General features: G+C 37.3%; 1 protein-coding gene across 1 annotated transcript in view; it reads left to right on the top strand.

Annotated features, from left to right (window-relative positions):
• Positions 1-15527, top strand: part of LOC149776549 (uncharacterized) — a 79139-nt gene that overhangs the window by 22042 nt on the left and 41570 nt on the right. The window contains exons 8-10 of the mRNA XM_089941007.1: positions 837-1320; positions 8876-9017; positions 13399-13748. Of these exons, the coding sequence (XP_089797133.1) occupies positions 837-1320; positions 8876-9017; positions 13399-13748 (976 nt within the window). The remainder of the gene's footprint in view (positions 1-836; positions 1321-8875; positions 9018-13398; positions 13749-15527) is intronic.

Raw genomic sequence — 15527 nt, 5'->3', positions numbered from 1 at the left:
TTGCAGTTTACTTTCTCTAGCTTTTATCTCCATGACATAGTCTCCCAGAGGAAAGGCTGCTTGTATTTGCCAGTATGGTAATGGCCCTGATAATGATGGCAAAACCCTATCCACAGGCATGACTTTGCAACTTTTGATCGATACTTCCAAGAATTTGTACTAGGCAACAGTCAGGTGTGGTGTCTCACAGGGATAGCCCTCGCATGTGTATAAACACATGATTCTTCATTTGTGCTCTCCTCTTGTTAGGTTCATCATTGGAGTAGGGCAATGATTGTTCTCTTAGAAAGTGATATGAGTAGAGGTTGGTCTCTTCATCTTACGTATACTCCAGATGTTAATATGATCGGGTAATGTATTTGACTGACAAAGGCAATTTGTGTTTAGTAAATTGCTTCTACATAAATACCTACTTAATTACATTACTGTCAGTCCCTCTCACCATTACTCATAATTTTGAGCATTGTGTTATAGTTTTCACTCAAGTTTAAAATTGTTACTACCAGTATATTGGTGTCCACCTAATGGGATCTAGGGTGAGTTAATTTACTGCTAGGGTGGAACCTACAAGATTTATCAAGAAAAAGACCTCATCAGCTACTTTATTTCTTACTGACATTCCTGCATAAATATTTTTTTTTCTCTAGGAAACAGAAATGTAATCAGACCTGTTTAGGCCTATAAATGTAGAGTTTAAAACTTGTATGGTTGATATTTGTCTTCTTTTCCATATTCAATAAACTTGCAAACATGCAGGAAATATTTGGTGAGATTTGAAAATTATTTGAATTTTGACAGTCCTTTAATTTAAATATGATCATCTTATTTTAATACAGACAACCTGGTCCCAGACTTTTTCAACAGCCAAGGGGCCCACAGATCCATCAGGGAGGACAACATGGAATTTTTGGAGCAGGACCAAGGATGGGTTTACAGGGTCAGCAAGGAATTCTTGGTCCAAGGCCTGACCCCATTCCTCATCACCAGTTTCAGCCACCTCAAGGCCAACCTTTCCATCACACTCATCAACAAGCACCAAATGTCATGCCAGATCAGCGATTTCCAGCTAGCCATCCACCATCACATTCCCAGCCTTTTATTGGCAATCAGAACACTGTGCAGGTCCAGGCTGTTTCCAAACCAGGTAAAATTTTGATCAACCCTCATTTCCGAGGGCCATCTCCAAATCGATCAGAAGGGTCCCACCCACCAGGAAGTCCAGCAATGCAGATGTCAACATCGGCACCTCATATGCCACCTTCATCAGGTCCACCACCACTCATGTCTCAACCTATGCATCAACATATGCAGATATCTCATGTAAGTTCACATTGTTCATGATCTTTATTCCTAGCTTTTTAATTGTTAAAATGTGCCTCAGATGTTTTGGCTTTCTGTCTGTCTGTGCATCCATATATCCATCTTCCCATTACCCTCACTCATCATAAACTTCTGGGATCAGTTTTACCAAATTGTTTTAGCTCACCTATCCATAAAGGCAGTGTTTTTGGTATAAATGTTATGCATCATACATCCACCAGCAGTTGATGTGTTATATACTTTTTTCCCCAATCCAAATGTGGCAGTGAGCATCCTAAGATGATGGGCTTTTAAATTGGTACAAATGATGTCCATTTGCTATCAGTTATGGCAGCCGTTACTACAGATTGAATGAAAAATAACTTCTTACAAATGCTAAACAGAATTCGATAAAGGTTCAACAGAAAATGTCCTGGCTGGAAGAACTTTGAAATTTTACAAATTATGCTTAACTTCATAAAATATGGTCACCATTTCTAAAATTAGCAGAACTGGTCCAATGAAAATTGCATTTATTAATTTGTTCTCAAATCCTACAAGACTAATTTCAACCATATTTGGCACAGAGCATCATAGCATCAAAGCCTTTGATATTTGTACAATTTCTACCCAACCACCATTAAATATGGCAGCTGTTACTAAAAATAGAATAGCCTTTAAATGGTGTATCCATTATGGCTCTTGACTGTTTCTGGAAAAAATACCGCAGAGGGTCAAAATGCCTTGTGTTGTATTGTTGTGGGTGTGGTTGTCAGTAATTTTCAAACACAGTTGTCTGTGGTAACAGTATATTTTGTTATATTACTAGCTCTGCAGAAGAGCTTGTGTAATGACCATTAATCGTTTGTCCATCAGCACATTGTTACTGCCAAATACTGCCATCTCCCCTCTGTTCATGTCAATTGGAGTCTTAGGGTTGGCTAATGTGGGTATATGGGAAAGTTTGCCAGTAGCTTCCTGTGGGTCAGTGGTTAATAACAGGGTATCTTCTGGGGTTTTCTTCCACAAGTAAAACTGCCCACCGTCTATAGCTTATAGTTATTAAACCCACAACAACAAAAAAATTTAAACTACTGAGGGGATTGTCACAAAACTTGACACACTCAAGCAAAAAAGATCTATTTGATTTTAAATGAAAATGAAACCTCTCTGACGTTAATATTGCCACTGAACAAATGGTAAAATTGACCTAAGAATTTCTTTAGAAGACTTTTTATAATGTTTTGATCATTCCAAATGTAAATTATGCTGATCTTCTGTCCATGGTATGTTATCACTACTCCTTCTAAATGGATGGTCATAATAACATGGAGTTTTCATTTACAGACTTCTTATGTTGTTTTGTTGGTCCTAAGTGAAATGGGCACCCTTTGACCATACATGCCACAAATATTGACAAAGTATTTTTACTTAAAGACTTTTCATGATGTCTCATTGATCCCAAATAAAAATGGTAGCATCCATTATAACCACCATGCTAGTCATCGTGATTTATTATCAGTAATTCATTACCTTTCACTTGTTTAGCTTAACATTGGAAAACGTCATGTCTGTGACAGATCCACCATCCTCCTCTTCTAAGAACGTCTTAAAATACATGTAGTCAGGCTGACTCCTACATTTTAGGTCCATGTGCATGGAGTTAGTCTTGACTCCCACGTCATAGGTCCATGTGCATGGAGTCAGTCTGACACCCCCCCCCCATGAAAGGTCCATGTGCATGGAGTCAGGCTGATCCCCACATCAAAGATCCATGTGCATGGAGTCAGTCTGACCCCAACATCATCGGTTCATGTGCATGGAGTTAGTCTTAATTCCAACATCAAAAGTTGATGTGCATGGAGTCAGTCTGACCCCCCACATCATAGGTCCATGTGCATGGATCCCCACATCATAGGTCCATGTGCATGGAGTCAGTCTGACCCCCACATCAAAAGTTGATGTGCATGGAGTCAGTCTGACCCCCCACATCATAGGTCCATGTGCATGGACCCCCACATCATAGGTCCATGTTCATGGAGTCATTCTGACCCCCACATCATAGGGCCACGTGCATGGAGTCTGTCTGACCCACCACATCATAGGTCCATGTGCATGGAATCAGTCTGACCTCGACATCATAGGTCCATGATCATAGAGTCAGTCTGGTTCCCCACATCATAGGTCTGTGTGTATGGAATCAGTCTGACCCCCACATCATAGGTCCATGTGCATGGAGTCAGTCTGGTTCCCCACATCATAGGTCAATGTGTATATAATCAGTCTGACCCCCACATCATAGGTCTATGTGCATGGAATCAGTCTGAACCCCAACATCATAGGTCTATGTGCATGGAGTCATTGTAACCCCCACATCATAGGTCTATGTGCATGGAATCAGTCTGACCCTCACATCATAGGCCCATGTACATGGAGTCAGTCAGACTTCCATGTCATAAGCCCATGTGCATGGAGTCAGTCTGACCCCCCACATCAAAGGCCCATGTGCATGGAATCAGTCAGACTTCCATGTCATAAGCCCATGTGCAATAGAACCTTTTGTTTGGACAAGACATCTTGTCAGCATGTGGAAATTTCTCACTCTGGAACTGAAAAGTCTTTCAGTTATGGTTCATTGCTGTTCAGGAACTTATATTCCATCAGTCCTTTGCCAGAATTTCATTTGATAGCCTATAGGGATTATTTTCAGGTTTTTTAATATACCTTACCTTCTTTTGATTGCGAATTATCTTGTAGAAAACAAAATTAATAGAATATCAGCAGTCTAAATTTGCTGGAAATACTATCTATATATGTGTTTTCACTTTGTGTATCTAGGTGTCATTAATACCTAATTAATTAACTGGGTCACCTTAGTAGATTCTTTTAGTCATTATTTGTGGCATATGAATTAGATCATAACTGATGTTAAGTTATGTTGACTTACACCTTGTTCGATATTATTAATTTGCGGCTTTTACTCACTGTTAAGTACGTATTGATAACACATTTAATATGACCATTGTTGTTATCAAACATCATTGTGTTTGATCAACAAATTTCTTTTTCAGAATTTGTTTAATTTCAGGTGCCACAAAGTTTGGAGAACTATAGAACAATGGGTATAAAAAGGCCCCATGGGATACCCAAACCATGTCTTTTGTGCACAAAATTTGTATGAACAGATGCATGTCCATCTTATTTTTATGAAAGTGCTTTTTTCCTTCTCTCTCCCTGAATGATGAGGATCTTAGAGTGTACTTTCCAGTACTGGTGTTGAGTGCAAACCCACTCGCCCCCGCAATATAAGAGGGATCGACAGCACTGTCCTGGAGAAAGAAACTGTTACAGCTCTTGAAGAGGAAACAGTTTCTTCTCATCTGGGCATTGGGATTAAGTGCGCTCTTTGGAGGAGCAACATCTTACCAGATAACAATAGTGCATCTTCTAAGAAGGTGGCAGCATCCATGTTAGGTGCTGTAATGTCAAAGCTGGGATTGATGGCCTACCTAAGTACAGGAGGGTGGGGTATCATCTTTAGCTTGAGTCCAAGCTAACTTCATAGTTGGTTGAGCAATGTCCCATCATGGAGAATGATTGCTCCTCTTTGGGTGAAGGTCATTATTCTCCCGGTTTCTGATGACCTTCTAAGGCAATGAACTGTTTGCACAACCCCAATAGGGATATGTAACATTCCAGCCCTCTTTGTGATGGGGAGTATCCCTCCCAAAGATCTGAATTGGCATGGAGTTCAGGTGACACCCAGTTGACTGGTTGCTGTTCACTAGATGCTTTTCACTAGGTTCTTACATGTCACTGGACAATGTGCACTGAACACCAGTTACAGTAGCAGTCGCTGGGCTCTGGGAACCAATCACAGGTCACGATTCCAGTAAATGATGTACACCATTAACCACAGCTGTCACTGAAAAGGAACTGAAATTCTAAGACACTTGGTTGATAACCTACAACTGGTTAGGTCGAGAACCATAAAGGAGGGATGCTGTATTTGAAAGTATAAGAAAGATACTTCATTTACTAATAAAAATGGTTGGTCAGGTTAACCTGTGTTCTTCAATGGCTGCAACCTTGGCTGAATAAAGTCTTGCATCAAATGTGATCCTGCAACAGAAATATCCTAAGAACAAGATGATGAAATTGTGGGGAAAAAATATATTTGAATATCATGAACACCAGTTCCCTAATTTGTTTAAATTGTCCAGAATTACACTGCTTCTCCAATTACAAGCAGCAGATTGTGAGAGGAGATTTAGTTCACAAAACAGAATTTGCACTTCTTCTGACATTAAAAACTGTGAATAAATTGATGAATATTCAGATAAAATGGAGTCATAGAGAGGCTTGTTTTTAGAGGCTTTGAAGAAGCAGAGAAGAAAATGTTAATCCTATTTGCCCATCTTTTTCTACAGTAGCAGGTTTTCTTCTCTTTGTATAGAATTATGTTTGATCTCCACAATCAAAGAATATAGGGCAGCCCCTTCAGACATGCCTAAATTCCATCAGGACCTGGTCATTGGTTTAGAGCCTCTTTTAGAAGAGACAAGTGTCTCACTCCTTGATGATAAGATGAAATCGTTCTCGTTTTGTGGACCTTGGCAAAACCCCAATGCAAACCTTCAAATGAAGATGTCTTTAAAACCTTTTGACATGTTGTTGTTGTTGTTGTTGTTGTGGGGTTTAACGCCATTTTTCAGCACGATAGGGCTATACATGGCGGCCAGTATTAATGGTGGAGGAAGAACCCGGAAAACCCCGGAAAGAACCACCGACCCACGAGAAGCTACTGGCAAGCTTCCTCACATGCCCACATTGGCTGAATCTTAGACTCGAACCGCCGCAGACAGAGGTAAGATGGCAGTGATCCGTAACGAAGAGCGCTTTAGACCACTCGGCCACTCGGGGCCCCCCTTTTGACATAAAGTTGCTTTTCTTGTAGGTTCAGCATAAGTGAACTACATGCTCTTTCTATAGAGGAGAGATGTTTATGGTTTATTGGGAATAACAACTCTTCCATTTTTATAATAACCCGGTTTTATCACAAAAAACCCAACATCCCTTGGTACTTCCAACTCTGAAAGAGATCTCCAGTCTCACTCTGTACTTGGGATGATCAGAATAGATTTCTCAGCTAGGTCATAAGGTTCTGGTTTTCATCTTCAGTAGGAAGAGGAAAGGGTTGGAAACGGTACATCAATCCCTTAATGTGGCTTGCTAATATTTTAGCATCCATCATCTTGGTATGGATTTCACTTGTCATCAAGAGAGCTTATTGGTCAGCCATTGAGAGAGACCTTTATTTTTGGAGAATAAAACCCCAAAGTAAGTGTTGCCACTACTTTTTGACCAGTTTGAATTGTTCGTCCTTGGAGGATGTGAAGAAGGCTACATTTTAAAAATGAATACTTGTGGCACAGAATCAGGCCCATCCTGCTGCAAACTAACAGCAGTAGTCACTTCTTCTTAACTCTTTACCTTCTGCAAGTACTTGCTGCCCTGGCTACTAAGCCTGATTAGCAGTCTGCCTTCTAGTAGCAGTTTGTAGGCTGAACCCCAGAGCATCATAATAGCTGCTTGAGTGAGTTATTTACATGCTGTCTACATTTTCTGTATCAATTTTGTCCCATGCAAACTAATTTAATGAAAAATAAAATTTTAAACACTTACCAATGTTTTGTGCCACTCATTTCCACCAATAAGTACATATAATCCACAGGAATCAATGTTTATATTCACATATTTATATTAAAAAAATATGCCTCAATACATCTTTGTTTATAATATATATTAGATTACTTTTCTCATCCCTATTTTGCACACCAATGTGTCCACTATTTTACTGCAGATTTGGTAATTTTATATGATACTGCCTGAAGCACGTAAAAAGAAATCTACTTCCCTTGCATTTTCTTCTAAAATAAATGCTGGCCCTGAAACTGCTGTAAAGTCATCCACATTTACCGGTCTCATGTGTTCCAACCAGATTTGATTGTCTTGCGTTTCATCCTCGGATTCAAATAGATCTCAAATGTCAGGTGTTGAAACAGGACTTATACTAATGTCCAATCCTTCGTCTTGAATCTGGTTAAAATCAATATCATCACTTTCAAATCCTTCATAACTTCCATCAGAATCGTCGTCGGAATACATGAATGTTGACATTTTGTTTTACTGTCACTGCTGACCTCGTTTTCAATAGAATTTTCCCGCTTATATGCTGTAAAACTACTAATAGAATACATAAATCATTTTATGTAAGGACTATTTTCATTGGCTATATATTATAAAAGAGAACGAATGTTTGTAATTTCATCCAATACAAAGGTTTAGTATGAAATGTGTATATGCGTATCTGGGGTTTCCCAACCCTTGTCCGGAAATGCATGTATGAGGCAGCCGGGACAGAGATAGTATTATTAGCAGCTTGTATATGCGTCTCTGGGGTTACGAGGTTATTTTTTGGTCGCATATATGCGTTAGGAGAAGGTAAAGAGTTACGGTGAATTATTTTGTGGCAGCTGAGGTCATCACTTTCCATCTATGCTGACATTCAGTTTAACATATTACTGATACTAAAATGTATTTTGTTTTCTGTTGGGTAAAACTAATTTTAATTACGTAATACTCAGATTTTTAAACTTATTACATTAACATATTGTGGTAGATTTTAGTTCAGATATTGGATGTCTTTACATACATACACACGCACGCACGCACACACACACACACACACATGAATTTTTGGCAACCAAAGCAAAAGTCAGAAGGTGTAGCTCACTCCATACTAAGTATAAACAGTTTAAGATGAATCCAGAGGGGCATGAATTACATTTGTGAAAGGTTAGAATGTTTCCCCCCCCCCCCCCCCGATCATAGCTATTTTAGATGTTGTAATAAATACATTTGTTTTTATATAAAAAAAATGTATGTGATGCTTTGTGGCATATTCCTTGTAATAATATGCTTTGTGGCATATTCCTTGTAATATGCTTTATGGCATATTCCTTGTAATGTGATGCTTTGTGGCATATTCCTTGTAATAATATGCTTCATGGCTTATTCCTTGTAATAATATTCCTTATGGCATATTCCTTGAAATAATATGCTTTATGGCATATTCCTTGTAATAATATCCTTTATGGCATATTCCTTGTAATAATATACTTTGTGGCATATTTCTTATAATAATATGCTTTATGGCATATTCCTTGTAATAATATGCTTTGAGGCATATTCCTTGTAATAATATCCTTTATGGCATATTCCTTGTAATAATATGCTTTATGGCATATTCCTTGTAATAATATGCTTTGTGGCATATTCCCTGTAATAATATGAAAATATATACCCAATCCCTTGTAATAATATGAAAATATATACCCCATTCCTTGTAAAAATATGAAAATATATACCCCATTCCTTGTAATAATATGAAAATATATACCCCATTCCTTGTGATAAGATGAAAATATATACCCCATTCCCTGTAATAATAGGAAAATATATACCCCATTCCTTGTAATAATATGAAAATATATACTCAATTCCTTCTTTTTAGGCTGGCTTTGGACCAAGAATGGCATGGGGGCCCCCTTATTCTCAACCACAGCAGGTACCCCAACAGCAAACAAACAATCAGTTCCCTCCTCCTCACAGTCAGGGACCTGGAGGGTATCCCCAAGTCTCACATCCCTTCACAGGTAAGATGCAGACCATATCCATGTTTATGTGTGTGAGGTAGAAAGAAAGAAGTGAGTTTTAAGCACAGCGGTTTCTTTTTCTCCATTGAATCCATTACCATTATAGGAAAAAAAACGGCCCTCCACAAAAGTGAAAAATCTCGCTGCAATTAATGTATCATGTGCATGAAGGGAAGCAAAACTTACATCCCTTACAAATTACTAATGGTGTGATTTTGCATCTGATTGGCTGAGGTAGTGTAACAGGTTGTATCAGATCAGATTTTATATGTAAGCTTACATCATCAAGACATCATGGGTAACATCCACTCATATTAATGAGGCAATCTTGGATCTCTTTCACTGAGTTTGTGGACACCTATGAGGCCATATTTCTGATCATATTTGGTATTTAATATCATCAAGACATCTGAAGGGTTCAGTCATGAGCAACATCCACTCATATTAATTAAGTGATCCTGACTTCTATCACCAAGTTTGTGGACACCTATGAGGCCATATTTCTGATCAGGTATGTTATGTAAGCTTCTATCATTGCGAGTGACTTCGAATATGAGTGATATCCATGTATATTAATTGGGTGGCCATGCGTCTGCTTCATGAAGCTTGTGAACACTGTAGAGGCCATATTTCTGATCAGATCTTTACCAGACTTGGTCATACATTCCAACCATTACTCTTGTCGCATGATCATTATACTTCGTTTCACCAAATTAAGTCTCGTGCTTGCCAGTATATAATTTATATTTTTTGTTACAATAAAAAAACAATAATATAATGTTGTTTGTCATTGTTATTATCATCTCTTTAATTCCACTCAAATAAATTTGAGAATATTCTTAAAAAAAAGAATGGTGCATGAGAATAGCATAAGAGTACTTTCCTTAATTGCTATTTATAGCAACTGTATATGACCCATTTCCAAGAAAACGGGTGGGTTTCCTTCAGATTTGAACTTTGTGCCTCACAGAATCATTATCTTGATAAGCTATTAGTGAACCAGTCTATACTTTTAAAGAAAATGGTGCCACATGTTAAGAGAGCTTTACAGTGCAAGTTGTGTATGTTATATGGTGGAAAATGTTTGAGCGGATGGATCTGTTCAAACTTCAAAACATATCAGATCAGAAAAAAGGACAAATCATCACCACCTTACAAACTTGGGAAGAAGAATATGAGTACTGTAATACAGCTCATTGTAAAATTCCAGTTTACGATCATTCAGTGAAAGTTACGTGTAAGGTAGTTAATGTGAATGCTGAATATGAAATATTTTTCAGCATATTTTATGTTTTTATTCTGAGAAGAATTTTGTTTAGTACAGAAGCAACAATCAATGTATTTTTTCATATATGTCATAATTCTGGCAAGTAAAATATAGATTACACTTTTTTACACCCAAATTATACATTTTGGCCACTTGTAATAGCAATAATTATGCTTATACTGAAACAATCCTGACTACCTGTCAACTTATATTGTTATAAAGTGCATTTGCATGTATCATTAATGTTTGAGATAATTTGTAATCTCCTTTTATTGTTAACATTCCCCTCATGTTGGAGAGTTGTACCTGTTTCCAATGCAGATAATAGTAACTGTAGTAACCAATTTTATATATATGACCCTTGCACAAAAGAAAAATAATTTGATACAATATGTAAATCATATAAAAATGATTTGTTTAAACATTTATCATCTGGGTAAAGAGTTTTGAAGCCCAGTGTGTACATGATAGGATTGTAAACTGTTATCACTTACCTTCTATTTTGAGAGAGAAATAGGCAATTGTGTCCATTTTTCTTTAGGATTAAGGTAATACTCATGTAAGTTTATAATTTTTCGTCACCAGTGTGATGAATCTGTTCATCATCAGTGTTGAATCTTTGTGTAATTTATTGTGAAATAATTCCTATTTCTGTCATTTGAACTCGGGCACCATTTTTACTACTGTGTGTATTGGGCTCTCGTCTTTCCACTAGGAGGCGCTCAGCTAATCTTTCTGAATGCTTCTATATTTAGTCACATTTGTGAAAACTTTGTCATGAATTTCCCAAACGTGTTTCCAGAACCTATAAATAGGGGTGAGAGCCACTGTTTTGGCAGTTGTGGTTTTACTGGACTCCAGTAAAGGTCTCAAGACCAAGCAAAAGTCTTTAGTCATTCCAGCTGATAATTTCAAGCATTAATAGCAAGGTAGACTAGTTACTACCAACACATTAAATTTAGTACTCATAATGACTACTATAGTGTTTCTCTGAAATTGTTTCAACGTTTATTTCCTCGTTATATCAAATAAATTTTCCCTTAGAGGGATTTAGCTGATGACACTGTCACTGTTTTGTCATTAACATAGCCGTCTGCTATTCATTGGAAATTTAGTATTGGCATTATCGAATTTCCTACTCAGTATCATTTTGAAATCACAAATTTCCATCCATTCTATAGTGGTTGTGTCATTTAGATGTCGAAATAATATAGCCGACACAACAACACTCTTTGTTGTTACAAAACGGCAGACAGTGTCATATTGACAACCGGTTCCAGACTGTGTTGCTCAAAATGACAAACTGTCTCAGCCAACAAATTCAACACACTATTAACATCAGGTTCCAGATTGTGCCCCATACATATTTACCATTGGACTATAAAACACAAACCCGGGTCTGGTTCTGAACCTTGATAAGATGCACAAAATCATTACCACTTTGGTACGTCATATGAATACATTTTGAGAACTATTAACTATTTTTCTGTGCACGATTAGTTTTGGAATTGGGATTATCTGAGATTATGTGAATTTGGACAAATTGAACCTTATTGCTGATTTTCACATGCAATTTACCACTGCAACTATTGTTGTTATTTCAAAATGCTTTATCAAACATCTGCTCTGCATATTTGCAAATACTATATTTCACCATTTTGAGCACTAAATTTTGTGAGAAAACACATACAAGCCTGGAAGTCATATAATAAACTGTGTTGAGTATTTATATTTGTTTTGGTTTGTGCTTTCATGATATAAATGAGAACTTTTGTGGTGAGCACACCATTACAATACATTGACACTACAATACACTGGAGAGATCTAGTAACTGAAAAAGGCGTGAGCTGTCCATCTATTCCATTTTATTTGACTTTGACCCTTGACATGTTACAATACCTCTCAAGGGGTTGGGGTTGGTTGGTATGTAAGCTTATATCATTAAGAATTTTGGTGGTTTTGATTATGAATGACATCCATACATATTATAGAGGTGATCATCTTGCATCTGCAACCCTAAGGCCATGGATTTAGTGCCTTAAGCACTGAGCCACAGCAGTATATTTGGGTAGGGATCTCAGTAATTTCCAAGTTATGACACCATGAGTTAAGCCCCTTAGGGGTAAGGACAGCTTGATTAATCCATACTGACTACTCTTGTTCAACTACCAATGTATTCAGTGAGAAAGGAAATGTTTAGTAAATATTATCTTTTAGAATTCTTATCTTATCAAATAACTGTGAATCCTGCCCAGCCTTATAAGTAAATGTGAGCATCCCTTTGTTGGTTTTGCTCATGATTAAACTTTTAAACATCTAGGATATGGGTGGCCACAGAGGGAGGATGAGGGGAGGTAGTTTGTAGGAATTACTTCACATTTTCCTAATGTTAAACTGCCTGATAACATATTTACAGAGAAACAAATTTTGCACAAAAAGAAAAATTCCTTCAGCAGCAAAAAACCCCCAGATTTTGGTATACAAGTCACACAACATATCAGAAGCCTTTAGTCCTTAGTTGTTTGTACTAATCATCAATTAGCCTGAATTCAGAAAGTTCCACATCTTATTATTCATGAACAAAAGTTCAACCATCCTTAATATAAAAAAATTGTTTGCCATCCTTCCAGCAATTAGTTAAGTATTTGTAGACATGTTAGTAGGTTTAAAGATAAAATATATGTATGTGTGAGGTTGAAAGCTTAAAAATATGGCAATCAAACCAGTTCTGTATCTATTGTATTACAGAATTATTCTGAAGTAGGAATTATGCAAGATAAATAAAATTGGCTTGTTTAAGAAAATGATGCAAGTTAAACATAGCTCTAAAATTATGGGGTAGATTTTACTAAGTGTTTTGGTCAAACCTGTTGATAATGTGATCCGGTTTCATATATTGACTTGCATGCATTTGATTAATCACAGTGGAAATAATTATGCATTTTCATAAGAGGTACTTTTGTTCCCTTTCACACAGATGTCCTGTAATTATACTTCTCCAGAATGTGGAATAAACGTATAGTGTTGCCCTTGTCTGGTTAAGTGCTGTTCATTGTAGAGGAACATCAACAGATTTCTTGATGCAAATTTGACTCTTTTTAAATTCCTTTTAAGGACCCCAAAATCAATATCCCCCGGCCGGTGGACCTCAGAATCGCCTTCCTTATCCAACAAATAATGGCATGCCAAGGCCTCAATTCGGTATGTCTGGGCCACCACAAGAGCCACAGCACATGATGCAAGATCAACCTCAGCACCAAATGCAGCCTCCCCAACATCAGTCTTTAAGGCCCTTGGGTCCACATCAACTTCATCCACAAGGAGCCAATCAGCATCTGATTCCAGGACCACCAAGACCCAGTTTTCCACATCAAGGGCTTCAGGGTCAGTCTGGACCCAGAATGCCACTGAATCAGCAGCAGCCACATCAGGTGCCTCAGCAACAACAGCCATCAAGGTTTTATGTGAGCATCTTCTCTTCAATTTCAATTCCATATATCTGCTTATCTCTTCATCCTTCCACATTGATTCCTTGCAGCCAGTTGCAGCTTTGTCATTAGTCCTATCAGTTGCAATAATGGCCAGTCTTGAATCATATATACAGTTGATGTAAGTCTTGGGACAGTATTAAAATAATTACATAAAACATAAAAATCCTTTTCTTTGTTTCAATGCCTAACAAATTTTGAGCTATGAATGGCAAGATTGTCACTTGTCACACAGTAGTAACCAATTCTTGTAAAACTAACATGTCATTAAACTGTTAAACCCCAATATATGTCTGCTTGTGAGGGGTCAATGTTTGTTTGTATGGTTTTCATTAATATGCCTGATGCTGGTGATGTTAGAGGGGTGGCAGTCCTAGAGGGGTACTTTTGAGTACAAACATGTCAGTGCGAAGAGATCCTTGCTGTAATAAGCATGTACATTGGTCGTGTTGGTGGGTGGAGTGGGCTGTGCACTATTATAATTGCTATATTGTTATTTTTATGTGCATATTTTAACATTATTCCAATATGAAACTAAAGGAAAGGTAGCTAAATCCTGAAAAGTTCACTGCCTTTTAGTTCTTAACATGAAACCTAAAATACACCTGTGCAGTTTATATAACTTACTATGTGCATATGTTACTAAGCATCACTTGTAGCCTTGTTTATTCCTAAAAGTTTGAGCAGAATTTACTTTATTAGTCTTTAAGTATCAGATCTCACTTTTCCATATCAGATGTTAGTCATATGTCCACTGCTGTTTTATTTTGTTGTTTCACATGTTCAGAAGGTACCCTTTTTTTTCACTGATACAAGTGATCTTACAAAGTTATGTAACCTGCATACAATTACATGAATGCACAATGAATAACATAATAAGCACATAGCTGCTATACATTCATATCTTCATTAAAGAATTATCATACTGTAGGTTCAAACGCCGAACAAAGATCCAGCTAGATCGTTATTGCCAGTGTGGGTATGTGAGAAAGCTTGCCAGTAGCTTCTCGAGGGTCGGTGGTTCTTTCCAGGGTTTTCCCAGGTTCTTCCTCCACCATTAATACTGGCCGCCATGTATAGCCTATCATGTGCTGAAAAATGGCGTTAAACCCCACAACAACAACAACAACAACAGATCGTTATTGATCCATTTTAGTTTTGTGTGTTTAACATTTCAAAACCATTTATTCCAGTTCTGATTTTGGCAAGCTGTCTTTTGTCATTTTCCTTTGGATATAATTGGTAGCTTTATCAGGCATTAATGTGTCTTGTGTTTTTTGACAGCAAGGTAATATTTCTAAAATTTGAAATCATCTTTGGTGAAGAGGGAATTTCATATACCCTCATTGTTCAACAACGTTGCTCTAAACCCATTATCTCTTAATCCAGCCTTTCTTATCTTTTCTCTTTCTTTAGCTCTCATATGCACATAAATGTTGCAGAAACAATACCTACAACAGATGAGAGACTTCAAGCAGTTATCTTTAATTCTTCATTGTACATCACTTGTAAAGGATTTTGATGTGTTATGGTTCATTACTCCCTAATCATAACATGATTGTCCTAGCCAAATAAACATTTTTATACATAAGGTTGCTTACACCAAAACAATCTATGACTGTGTTATGGCAGATATTTTCAAAGCATTAACTCTGTGACTTCTTGATCATTTTGTTTTGGCATGAATTAAGTTTAGTGGTGCCCAAGAGTTGAATTAAGAGGTTTACTTCATGCAGCACAGTTAGCTATGTTGGC

The sequence above is a fragment of the Sinohyriopsis cumingii genome, chromosome 18 (genome assembly GCF_028554795.1).
Source record: "Sinohyriopsis cumingii isolate HCF-2022 chromosome 18, ASM2855479v2, whole genome shotgun sequence".
Taxonomy (NCBI): domain Eukaryota; kingdom Metazoa; phylum Mollusca; class Bivalvia; order Unionida; family Unionidae; genus Sinohyriopsis; species Sinohyriopsis cumingii.
The sequence above is the reverse complement of the archived record's forward strand: the minus strand, read 5'-3'. Positions and strand labels throughout refer to the sequence as shown.